General features: G+C 35.7%; 2 protein-coding genes across 3 annotated transcripts; one reads left to right on the top strand and one right to left on the bottom strand.

Moving 5' to 3' along the window:
* Positions 1-407: 407 nt before the first annotated feature.
* LOC132175479 (protection of telomeres protein 1a-like) lies at positions 408-5,548 on the top strand. Of its 2 annotated transcripts, none has more exons than XM_059587438.1 (10): positions 408-734; positions 869-1,005; positions 1,311-1,500; positions 2,909-2,979; positions 3,116-3,204; positions 4,028-4,309; positions 4,408-4,478; positions 4,616-4,674; positions 4,904-5,062; positions 5,229-5,548. In XM_059587438.1, exons 1-10 carry the CDS (start codon positions 608-610, stop codon positions 5,406-5,408), a joined length of 1,365 nt encoding a protein of 454 aa, XP_059443421.1. In that variant the 5' UTR covers positions 408-607; the 3' UTR covers positions 5,409-5,548. The 2 variants fall into 2 exon arrangements, with proteins under 2 accessions (XP_059443421.1, XP_059443422.1); XM_059587439.1 differs by having other exon boundaries at positions 648-734; positions 1,298-1,500.
* Positions 5,549-8,051: 2,503 nt separating this feature from the next.
* Positions 8,052-9,919, bottom strand: LOC132174943 (probable receptor-like protein kinase At4g10390). Its single transcript, XM_059586707.1, has 2 exons — positions 9,076-9,919; positions 8,052-8,948 (listed from the first exon to the last, which is right to left on the bottom strand). Exons 1-2 carry the CDS (start codon positions 9,455-9,457, stop codon positions 8,194-8,196), a joined length of 1,137 nt encoding a protein of 378 aa, XP_059442690.1. The 5' UTR covers positions 9,458-9,919; the 3' UTR covers positions 8,052-8,193.
* Positions 9,920-12,130: the final 2,211 nt, after the last annotated feature.

Raw genomic sequence — 12,130 nt, 5'->3', positions numbered from 1 at the left:
CATATAGGGAGTCTGCTGAGAATGCTCTTAGGGAAGGGAACCACATATAGGAAGTCTACTGTGAATGCTTCAGCTTCCTTGTCAATTTTCTTCCATTTAAGGATCAAAATTACTTTTTTCTTCCCTATTTACCTATACTCCACAATAGTTTTCCTTTATTATTCCGTATACTAATTCCCTACTTTTTTTTAATGATTTAGGAGAAAGAATGAGATTTTTTTTTTTGGTTCTTCTATTTTTATGATTGTTACAATGATTGCTACAGTGCAATTTTATACATTGGGATGTAATGTAGCTATCCTAATATTTAGGAGATATACTGTAGCAATCATAATATTTAAGACACACTTAGGGAGCCTCTGCAAGTGATTTTTTGTAATGTTTTTTGATATTTTTCCAAAATTTAAGGAAGTGAACCACGTATACGGAAACTGTTATAAATGCTCTGGGAGTCCATTTGGTCTCTTTGCTTACATACCCGCTTGTTACTTCCACTACCTTGGTCCTTGTGTCTGTTTCTGGGTGTTATTTGAGAGAGAGAGAGAGAGAGAGAGAGAGAGAGTGAGACAGTCTAGACAGAGAGGGTTTGGCTTATACAGTTACAAAGATGGAAAAGATGAACAATAACAACACTATAGTCCAGATAAGGGATGCCTTATCTCGCGTAAACCAGAAGGTTAATCTGATAGGTTTTGTTAGGGAATTCAGCTTTCCCAGAAAGAGCCTGGGAACTGGTATTTTCTTCTTTTTCTTTTTATTTTGAGGTTTTATGCATTACCCTATCTTCTTTTTTTGAATGGGTATTGAATATGAACAACAAGTTTGCTAATTTTTTTTTTTAATATTGGAATTCCTTTGTGAATTTCAGATTATGTTTCGACTCTGAAGATTGTGGATGAGTCCTATAGGGAAAACGAATTATCAGTACAAATTTTCACTGGGAAGGTGGAGGATCTTCCATTGCCTAGGTCTCACAAAGACTTCATTATTCTCTATAAAGTCAAGGTGCTTCTTGAATTCCATTATTCTAATGCAAATTTGTTACCTTTTTTGGAGCATTTTTGTGTTTTGGGATTTCATGGGTTATGGTGATCTGGTTACATTTTAATTTTTGAAACATCAATGCCCGTTTTATATATCATCCAATCGCCCATTGATGTATATATATATATATATATATTTTTTTTTTTTTTTTCTTTTTAATTCACATTAGCTTATTGGTTTTATAACGGCCTTGTGCAATGTTTCTCATTGTAGTGCTTAATCGTGGTTTGGTATCCATCTAATATGGCAGCAGAATTGTTTTGCAGATTACTGAGTTTAATGGGCGGATTTATGCCGTTTTTAACAAAATATTCTCTTCATATGCTTTATTTGATGAAAAGAGTTGCATAGACTTTAATCCATATCAAGCTTCTCCAGGATTTCACCTACTAGGACCTGATATGGACTTTGTCAGACGTATGGGGCATTCGTGTTCCAAATTTCCATTTAGTGGAGGTATGGTCTAATGATTGCCGAACTGAATTGCTCTACTTTTTGTTAGTCCAATGTCACTGTAGTCTCATATTCTTGTAGTAATTCGGCCTACTAATTTACTTCAGATTATTTTGTGGTTCAATAGAAATTGTGGATTTTTTTTTTTTTTTCATTAAATGATTATTGTTCTTTTCTGAGGGATGTTATTTCTATTATTATTCATAATCTGAGCAACTCATACTTGCTAGTCGCTTTAATTGGTTTTATGTGCGCTTGCATTACTTGTTCTGCAAATAGTAGCATTTGAGGAGTGCCTGATCGTAGATCATAATTAAAGTACTTGTATTACATGACGTACTGCTTGTTTGAGACTTGTGAGGGAGTGACAATTGAGTTACACTTTGTACAGAACTTGATGCAGGCCATCACCTGCTATAGGTGGTTAAACTCAAAGGATACCAAAAGAAAGGAATTCTCCCTGGATGCCAAGCAACCAGGGGTAGCAGACGTTAACTAATGCCTACTAATCATGGATGCCACACAATGCAACCAAACCACAAACTTGATTGTTAGGATGATTCACTCACCCCAAAGTAAGACAAACCTACAAACAATTTTCAGAATCAAGATCACTCTCTCATCTTCATATTTCTCATTGATATTTACAGAGGATTACCAAGCATGACCACTCAAAAGTAAATAAATATTAGACGACTTCCAAGACAGATACATCTTGGTAGTATAAACAGATTCCCTAGACGCAACTTAGTAAGCAATGTTAGTACTAGACACATTCCCACGCACTAACCAACTCACAAGATAATGAAAGACAATTTCTCAGACAACTTGACAAGTATCAGTAATACCAAAAAGGGATCAAAGACTTATTATTGTTCTCAAGACTTTTGATGCATTTACACCACGGAACCCATAACATGGGGTCAGAAGTGAATTATCAGTCACCCCACGTCCTGCTTCCGGACATAAGCGTGATGTTTATGCATTAAGGAATCACTCATATGTTTATTCCTGGTTCTCAATGGTATTTGCCACTCTCTGTAGTATCTTGTGTCATTTACTCCCTTGAATCTTCGGCCATATTGTACTCTATAACCGCCTTGACCGATGATATTTTGATGTTTCTCTCATTTAATACTTGAACTAATTACTTACCCCTTTTTAGTGAAGTAATTAGTCTTCAAACCATTGGGTATGCCTCCAGCTTTTCTTCTTTCACTTATACCTCAAGCCTCTTGCAGATGCATTTTTTCTTCTTCTTAATTTAGATTTCTCCTTGTATTGCCCTCTCTTCTTTATGATACACCTGAATTGACCAATATATGTTTTTATTCCAGCAAAATTTTGAATTTATTGTATGGAAGTTCACCCATAGTTGCCTGATTTGAGGCTTCAACCTTATGCTTTATAGGAATGGATGAATACCTGTTGTCATTGAAAGATATCAAAAGTGATAAACCGTATTTTGATCTAGTATGCAAGGTAATTCTCTTTATTGTGGTGGAGAACATTGATGTGCACAAATTGGTGTATTAATACTCTTTCAAAATACTAAACAACTGACATAGTTTTCTTTTTACTATTAATCTTTTTTCACCTTGTCTGCTTGGGAATTAAGGTTCTACATGTTGAGGAAGTTACCAGCAATGTGTGGATGCTCTTTGTGTGGGATGGAAATGATACTCCTCCATTAAGCTTGGACACGAAGTAAGTATTCATTGATTTGTTCTCTTTCAGCTGTAAGACTATTGTTAATAGCTTCAATTTAGGGTTCACAGGTCAGGTGGAGAAGCCTAGATAAAATGAATTTATCTCTTAGTTAAACTTTTATTCAGTCTTTGTTAGTTTTCCCAGAGCGAACTTCTTGACAAACGAACAACAGTGTATGTCGGTTTGTGACTATTGGGACCATAATGATGAAAAACCATAATGTCTTTCATTTTCCAAAAAACTTTTGCCCCTGGTAATTAGCAACTGGGAAAAACAAAACCTTTTAAGATAAAATGTCCCTTTTATTCTTGAGGAAAGTCTTACTCTGAATATCATTTTCTGTTTTGCATCACTGTACCATATATATATATGAGTTGGAGAGAACGGTTGAACACAAGGGAGTAGGAAAAGGGAAGGTCTCTCAGGGTCTTCACTAGCTCTTCACTCAGGTGAACTCGAAAGAGTTGCTCAGTTATGATCAATGGCGGCTTCTGCCATGATTCTAGTGTGGGCCGTGGCTTTATGTCTTACCTTGTATTTTGGTAAGATAACTGTTGTAAATTGGTTTTGGTTTGTTTATGCGTTTAACCTGGTGGAGATATTGGAGATGTATTATGTTCTCATGTTTTTTTCTGTATTTAGGTCCTTAGATATCCACTAGTGTCCTACTAGAAAGATGATAAAGTTACTGTTGCAACTCCAAAAAAAAAGATAGAGAAAGAAAATGTTGTTGAAATTGCTCTGGTTTTCTCAGAGTATATTCAACTTCTAGTTATTTTCCTAATAGCAATTGCAAACAACTTTTCTTTGTATACCACAGTCTTAATGATGAAGAGCAGAACCCGCTTCCATTACATATTGAACAGTTTCTTCTACCAAGTGATATCCTCTGCACATTTCCTCGTGTTGGAACTGTCCTTCGAGTGATGACTGATAAAGCCCATGAAAAGTTTGGCTTAAACTTCAATGGTATTGGCAAATGGGTGAGGTTCCGTAACATGACTTGTGAAGTGCACTTTGGATCATGGAAGGGTCTCCTGACTTCTTCTTCTAGAGTTCGATATCTTCCTGAAAATCATGACATCGTCTTGGAATGTATTAGGTAAGAATTTTGTTGTGAATATCAGAGAAGATTTGATTAATTGTATGTTTTATTGCACTATTATTGCATATTAATTACTCATTTTATTAAATAATCAGGAATTTTAATCAACGAGGAATGGGGGAAGAGGGTCGTTTTCCATCATGGAGTAGTCCTCCATATCTAGCTGGTAATCTATCTATAGTTGTTTTAGATGTTTAAACCTTTTGTTTTGGACATGTACGTTCTGCTATTATTTTTTGACGAGTGAGATGGCAAAATCATTTGTTTTACTAATTCGATCAGTTTGTCCTTGTTTCTTGTCAGTGATAGATTACGAAAATGTTCCGTTTGCAACAATGATGGATCTTCTCACTCAACCAGAGGTCTCTTACGCATTACTTACTATCAAAACTTTCATGTCACTTGGTTCTGAATATGCAATTAATCAATGATAAGTTACTTTGGATTTTTGCAAGAACTTTATAATTTTTCTGAACTTGGACAGCTAAAAAAGAAATTAAGAGCAGAGATTTTTTTTTTTACTTTTGAACTTTCATGGATATGTCTAGCAATACGCTCTCATTTAACTAAATAATTCCTATTATCTTACAGGTTGGTGGTACAGTCAAATGTATTGTTCGTGTCCTAGCAGTTTGTCCCCCACAACCTAAAGAATTCTGTACGCCTGTTGGTTCAGATCAATATAGGATGAGACTGACATTAGAGGACCCAACTGCGAGACTACATGCGACATTATGCGGTGATGATTGGGTAATATTAAAAACGGATTGATGATATCCTTTCTGTGAACTTGCATAAGTTTGGAAAGTCTTGACCTTTTAACGAAAACTTTACTTGACCCTTTTGATTTTTGCTATGATCATTAGTTATTTGTTTAGTTCTCTGTTTTGACTCGACAGTAATGCTATATATGCAGGTGAAGTTTTTTGGGGATTGTTTCTCTGTTGATGTTCTAACAACGAAGATGAACAAATTACTTGGGGTGCCTGGCAAGGAAGGTAGTGGTTCTTTGAGGAGCCCACCATGGATAAAATGTTGCATAAACGTGAACTCTGTAGAGTACCATATATGTGGCACTAGGCTTGTGGATATATAATGGTGTTGAATATTAAGGCAGCTGGAGTTTTAACTTTTACTTCCTTACGGAGCTTCTCGGAAGTTGTATAATCATTGTAAAATCACTTTCTTTTCTATGTAAAGCACTTTATATTAGATTAAAATCACTTTCGTTTTTTTTTTCTTTTTTTTTTTGAAGTGTTTTATCTCTTGGGGTGTTTGTTAATATTTTTATCTTGAAAACAAAATTCAAGAATTTTAACAAAAGTGCATGTAATTTCTCTTGAAAATAGAATGTGCTTTGTCATTCATTTCAACAAAAAAAAAAAAATAATAATAATTACTTAAATATTGGGGAATATGTTAATTATTATTTCCAATTAATAATTATTTAAATATTAACACCATTCATTTCTAAGATAAAAATACCCTTAATTAAAATAAAATAAAATAAATAAAAAAATAAAAAAAAATAAAAAATTGGGGAAACAAGCACTTTGAAATAGTTTGAATCTTTGATCGAGAATTGAAGGTTCTCTGGTCAAACAAGCACTCGGACCGGACTCGAAGGTCATCCGGTTATTCATTGTGCATAACCTATTTTTCTTCCAAAACTCACATCAACTCAACTTCTAATACGTCAAAAACTCTTTACTCCACATTGTACAACTCATTCTAGTCAAACATGAAACATGCACGTAAAAATGTAAACTTTTTATATGAAAATACTCCATTATTGAGGAAACCCCTAGTTTTTTCTTTCTTCCAACAATAACAAATATCACAACCACACGGAACAACTACTTCTCCACTACAACACAATAAGCATAACATGTTATAAATGTTTTGGGATATTGGGTCCTTGCCCAGCTCCATCCAAACTATCCCCTTAGCCTTAGGCCTTAAGCTTCAAGTGTAACGGATCTGATCGAAAAACCATCCCGAAAAGTATTTACTTATGTTTTTTCAGGACTAATTGGACTAGTTTTTCATCTCGAATGTACCAACAAATCCTAAGCTCAAGGCTGGATAAGGCCCCGAGAGTCCGAGACACAACAGCCCCGTTTGCCAACGGTGCGGAACGGCATTGTAGCTGGAACGGTACTGTTCCAGCTATAGTACCATCCTTTAAAAAATAATTTTTTTTTTTTTTAAAAAAAAGAAAAATATTAAAAAACTTTTTTTTTTAAAAAAAAACACCCCAACCCAAAACGGTGTCGTTTTGGGCATTAAAATTATTATTATTATTATTTTTTCTTAAAAAAAAAACGGAGAAAGAGATCGGGGTGGCTCCAGCCACCCCCATGGCCGGTATGGGGTGGTTCGAACCAACTTATTGGCCATCAGGGACCGGCCCCCTTAATAAAATGGGGTGGTTCGCCACCTTATTTAAGCCATGGGTATCGGAGCCAACTCGACTTTTCCCCTTTTTTTTTTTTTTTTTTAAGAAAAAATAATAATAATAATTTTAATGCCCAAAACGACACCGTTTTGGGCTGGGGTGTTTTTTTTTTTTTAAAAAAAAGTTTTTTAATATTTTTCTTTTTTTTTTTTAAAGAAAAAAAAATCATTTTTTAAATGATGGTACTGTAGCTGGAACAGTACTGTTCCAGTTACAGTGCCGTTTCGCACTGTTGGCAAACGGGGCCAACACGCACATCCTAATTCTTTAAGGGCTTCAAAGAGGGTGTAAAAGTATACCTCATGTAATATCCTCCTTCAAGGGTTACTTCCTCCAGAACTTCACCTAATCACTCAAGTTTTGTGTTCAACCCTTAGAAACTCAAAGAAAGTAGCCTAACTTGGCTTTTGGTCGAGTATAAGAAATGGCATGAAAATTATTCCACCGGATGGGTCTATTTATAGCAAAAGTTTTGGCCACTATTCAACCTTTTGTCCGGATGGATTATTTGGCCTGTTCAGACAAGCATAAGACACGTGGATATCCCTTTTTATTTGGACAAGAATTCCACCTTGTTCGGGACGAACTTGATTGCTTCTATTTTTATTATCCTTAGCGACTTTCAAATTTTTGAAATTTATTTTTAAAATCCCATGGGTGTTACATTAACTGCCATAAATAAGCTACTTCTAGCTCATGAGCCAAGACAGAGTTATCCCGGATGGTACTACCCGGAATAATGGCCGATTGGTTTGGAACTATAATCTTGGGGAGAATATAATATTATAACCGGTTAGGTAAAATCTTGGTAATGGCTTTGTAGAAAACTTTGCAAAAGCCATGATTGGCATGAAATGATGAACTGAGAATGCATGGACATTGTTGCATACTTAATTAGAGCTAGGAAGGTGTGATTTTGCTCTTTAAGCAAAGTTCACCTCTAAAATAACTATCCTTTATTGTGTTCCAGTAGGTCTTGTAGAATAAGGCAGTGAAGCCATCAGGCCCTGCCCTGGAGACTTTGTAGATCGCCTAGGCTAGCTGCAGAAAGCCAAATGGATTTCCTCCTCCACAGAGATAGAAGAGAGGTTAATTGTCTAGTTTTTTAAGAAATGATGGGACTCTGTAGGTCAAGCATATAGTAAATGATATAGGAATGCTGAAGGTGAGGTAACGCAGCAGCAGCTTGTCTCAAATAGCTTATTCAACGCTTAATGAAGTGGAAGTCACTAGTTTGAATCCTCCTCCCCCCTCTTACGTGGACATGTCAAAAAAAAAAAAAAAAAAATAGCTTATTCAACGCTGCATCCAACGAATCTAGTTACAAGTATAATAAGAGAAGTGAAAACAGTGACTAATTTTTACATTCTTACAGAATCACCATGGTCGACCATCCCTATTAATCATGTTGATCATGACTTAACTATATATAGGCAGTAGATTTCTTTATTGAACCGAATTTCTCTGGTAGGAATAGGATGGAGATGGAAGAGATGTTGTCCTTAAAAGATTGCAAGATGCAACTAGCAGAAGGCCTGAGGATGGGGGACTGGCCAAGGCACAGGGCTGAGATGGATAGGATGGCCCTGACTTCTTCCGGGTCATAGTCCCAAGCCAGCCGTGGATCCACCATTTCCGCCACCTCCCTAGATCCCAATTTATTGACGTTCCTCAGCATTGGTCTCAGTATAGATGTCAAAAACTGCTCCCTTTCAGAGCAGAAAGCCTCCATCCCCGTGACAAGTTCCAGAAGGACGACACCAAAGCTGTAAACATCGTTCTTCTTTGAGGCTATTCCCGTTCTCAGGTAGTGGGGATCTGTGTAACCGGGGGAACCCATCATCACTTGCTTCATCCTTAAGGGAGAGGAGGAAGAAGAGGTAGAATATGGAGAAGATGAAGGCGGTTGTACCGTCGAAGCAAACCCCATCTTCGCAAACCCGAAATCGCAGAGCTTGCAGTTGAGATGCTCGTCCAGCAGGATGTTTGAGGCTTTGATGTCGCCGTGAACAATCTGGGGGGTGCATTTTTCATGCAAATATTCAAGTGCTTGCGCAAGTTGGAAGGCTACGGTCATGCGGCTTCTCCACGAAAGCACAGGCGATTCCCTTTCTGCATCATGGAGCTTCTCTTGCAAGCTTCCGTTGGGCACATACTCAAATACCATGGCCCCTTGTTCTGATGAAATTATGGATTTCAGATCTCAAAACTTAATCTAATGAAGGAAATTTATGCAAAATGATATACATATTCAAACAAATTAAGGAGAGAGGAAGAACAAATTAAAACACCGACACCCACTCACCTCCGTCGTCGCAGTAGCCAAGAAGGTCGACGATATTTTCATGGCGAAGACGGAGCAGGATGTCTAGTTCCTGCTTGAACAATTGGTTGAGACGCTCGCTGCCAATGTGGATCTTGATTGCCCCCAGCCCCAGAGAGCCCGGGAAGTGAGCCAGATAGACTGTGCTAAACCCCCCAGATCCAATCACCTTGGAGAAGTTCATAGTCACCCTCTCAACCTCGTCCCAAGTGAATTTCCTGACTGAACTGTTATCCTTCCGCTTCTGATCATCAAGCTCATGCCTATTACTGTCAGTGATGCCATTGCCATGCTCCGGTTGATCAATAACAACACGATTGGGTCTGCGTCTAATTTTGAATCTAAAACACTTGAAGAAGGCCATGTCAAACCAAAGAAATACACAATCACAAGTTTCCCGTCCTGTTCCTGGTTGCAGTACTGATTTTAATAGGAAGAATATTGTCGGTGGATGTAGAGTTGGTATGCGAACAAGGTTGGCGTGGGCTGAGAAGCGAGGAAGAAGGTGAGTTGAGAAAAGAAAAAAGAAAAAACAAAAAAGAAAAATGAAAGGGATAGACCAAATAACACCAACACCCGCACACAGATTCAGACCCCGTAGACCGTAGAGTAGTTCCAGATCCTCGTGTGGTGTGGATGAACGAACGAGGCTATTTTGCTCTAGATTTGTTTAGTCTTCAAAGGGGAGCACAATCCAACAGTGCCCCCCATTCCGATCTAGACATAGAGAAATGAAGAAGCTTCCAAGGCATAGAGATCTACATTATTTCTTAAACCAGAGAGAGAGAGAGAGAGAAAGAGGTGTCTCATGACTCTCATCCCAAACAAAAAACATATAATTAACAATCATATCATATGATTATCTCGAATCGTCATTTCTAAATATTCTGGCTTCCCAACCTCCGGTCTTTCTTTTTCCTTTTTCCTTTTTCTTTTTCTTTTTCTTTTTGGGCCACATCTCAAAGTCAAATTAGGATTGCCAGTTGTTCACTCACTTTTTAAGTAATTAACACGAAGCATCGCCTTCTGGCCCACCAATAAAAACTCGATTCCGTGTTGCTAAACACGTTTAAATTGATGAGGAATGATAGGGACTCAACTTTTTTGCTCAACAAAAGTCCAATTTTTACTTTATTTATTTTTAAAAAATAAAATAAAATAAAAAAATGGAAAAAATGTTTAAAGCAACCCTATCTATTTTTTGTCTTTCTTTTATTTGATATTTTTAAAAAAATGAAAAATGGTATTTTTTTCATAATAATGTCATTTTTTTTAAGAAAATGTCATTATTATGAAGAAAAATACTATTTTTCATTTTAAAAAAAATACTAAATAAAAGAAAGGCCAAAAATAGATAGGGTTGCTTCAGATATTTTTTTCATTTTTCATTTTGGTTTTTTTAGAAAAAAAAATAAAAGGTAAAAGTTGAACTTTTGTTGGGCAAAAAAGTTGGGCCTTTAGCATTTCTCTAAATTTATAAATTATTTTTCTTTAAAAATTTATTCTAAAATACTTCCCCAAATGAGACCTTTTCTTTTCCTCTTTACCTACTACCTTTCAAACTTCACTCTTTGGGATAGCAAAACTTAACTACCTTTGAGTCTAAGCAATTGTACGAGGTTTATTTGTATTTTATTAAGAATAATGTGGGTATTAAAATTACCATTAAATTTGTAATTGATCATTATTAAGTTTTAATTTAAAAGTGATTTTAATAGTCATGGGGTCCTTTTGATCCCAGGGTCGAGAAATAAGAGCTACCTATACATTAGTTTTTGTCTGCCTAGCTCAGATCTGTTATTCCAACTGAAGATTAGTTATAGATTAGCGGATGTTTGGCGTCTTTGATGTGTAATCTTTTAGTTACGACTTTTGATCTTTTAGCTTCGGCTAGGATCTTTCAGAACGTTATGTTCTGTGATTATAAGAGTTTTAATGCTCTTGATTCTTCAATTAATGAGATAAGAATAATTTTCCTTCAAAAAAATAGTCATATCATTCTTAATAAGACATAAATAGGTCATTTAAAATTACTATCTTTTGAGTCTTCCTGAGTTGCTGTCTTTACTATATATATATATATATATATATATATATATATATATGGTGCGATGTCAAGATTTTGAGGTGGATTGTGTATTTTTGTTGGGGGCCGCATTTGGGCCTAAAATGCAGTACGATTTTGTTTCAAGTGCGTTTTTGTATGGGGTTGAAGGAAACCATGCTTCGAAGGGCCGCATATTGTTTAATCATTTATGGAACCCAGGGGATGAGATACATGAGTTTACTATTTGGGTGAAAAAAGGAAAAAGAAAACTATTATAGCTTATAATACTTGGTTAACAGTGACACTACACTAACCTAATCAACAAGAGAGACGACCACTACCTGAAAGAGCCGGAACCTAAAGAAAGAAGGAAAAATAAATAAAAGAATATCCAATGACTAATCATTTCTCAGCAAGGTAATCAAGAAGCACATTAAATTAGATTAAAAAAAAAGAGAGAGAGAGAGAGAGAGAGACTTCAAGACCAATAAGGAAGCTAAGGATTTTTTTTTTTAATTTTTAAAATCTAATGACAAATCCTTTCTGAGGAGGGCTTACACTTGATGCATTTGTTGCATATTCTTTTAAAACACGCCTCCTTTTAATTTTTTGAACTAATTTGATAGGTTTGTTGACAATATATATCCGAGTAATGGTATAAGGAGGACTAGAGAGTTCTCTTAGAATCATCCCAAATGTGATGTGGCATTTAAAATTACCATTCAATTTGAGATTATTATTATTGAATTTTAATCTATCGGTGATTTTAAATGTCACATCATATTTATGATGACTCTAAGATGACTCTAGTCTTTCTTATATCATTACTCTATATATCCCGACGTTTGTAATAAAAACATTGAAAAGAAGAGCTAAAAAGGTAAAAAGACCCCATGAATTTTTTTTTTTTTTTTTGAAGAAATTTCAACTTTCATTACTTTCATAATATTGAAAAATTATCTAGAACCTACGAGGTTCTAAACAATAAGA

This window comes from Corylus avellana, chromosome ca3 (genome assembly GCF_901000735.1).
Source record: "Corylus avellana chromosome ca3, CavTom2PMs-1.0".
NCBI lineage: Eukaryota > Viridiplantae > Streptophyta > Magnoliopsida > Fagales > Betulaceae > Corylus > Corylus avellana.
This window is presented reverse-complemented; position numbering and strand designations above follow the sequence as displayed.

Excerpts from the sequence above, each read along its gene's own strand:
- LOC132175479 (XM_059587438.1), top strand. The coding sequence starts at position 608 with ATGGAAAAGATGAACAATAACAACACTATAGTCCAGATAAGGGATGCC. Across the intron at positions 3,205-4,027 it reads CCATTAAGCTTGGACACGAA|TCTTAATGATGAAGAGCAGA; the intron begins GTAAGTATTCAT and ends TGTATACCACAG. Across the intron at positions 4,310-4,407 it reads ATCGTCTTGGAATGTATTAG|GAATTTTAATCAACGAGGAA; the intron begins GTAAGAATTTTG and ends TTAAATAATCAG.
- LOC132174943 (XM_059586707.1), bottom strand. The coding sequence starts at position 9,457 with ATGGCCTTCTTCAAGTGTTTTAGATTCAAAATTAGACGCAGACCCAAT. Across the intron at positions 8,949-9,075 it reads TGGCTACTGCGACGACGGAG|AACAAGGGGCCATGGTATTT; the intron begins GTGAGTGGGTGT and ends TAATTTCATCAG.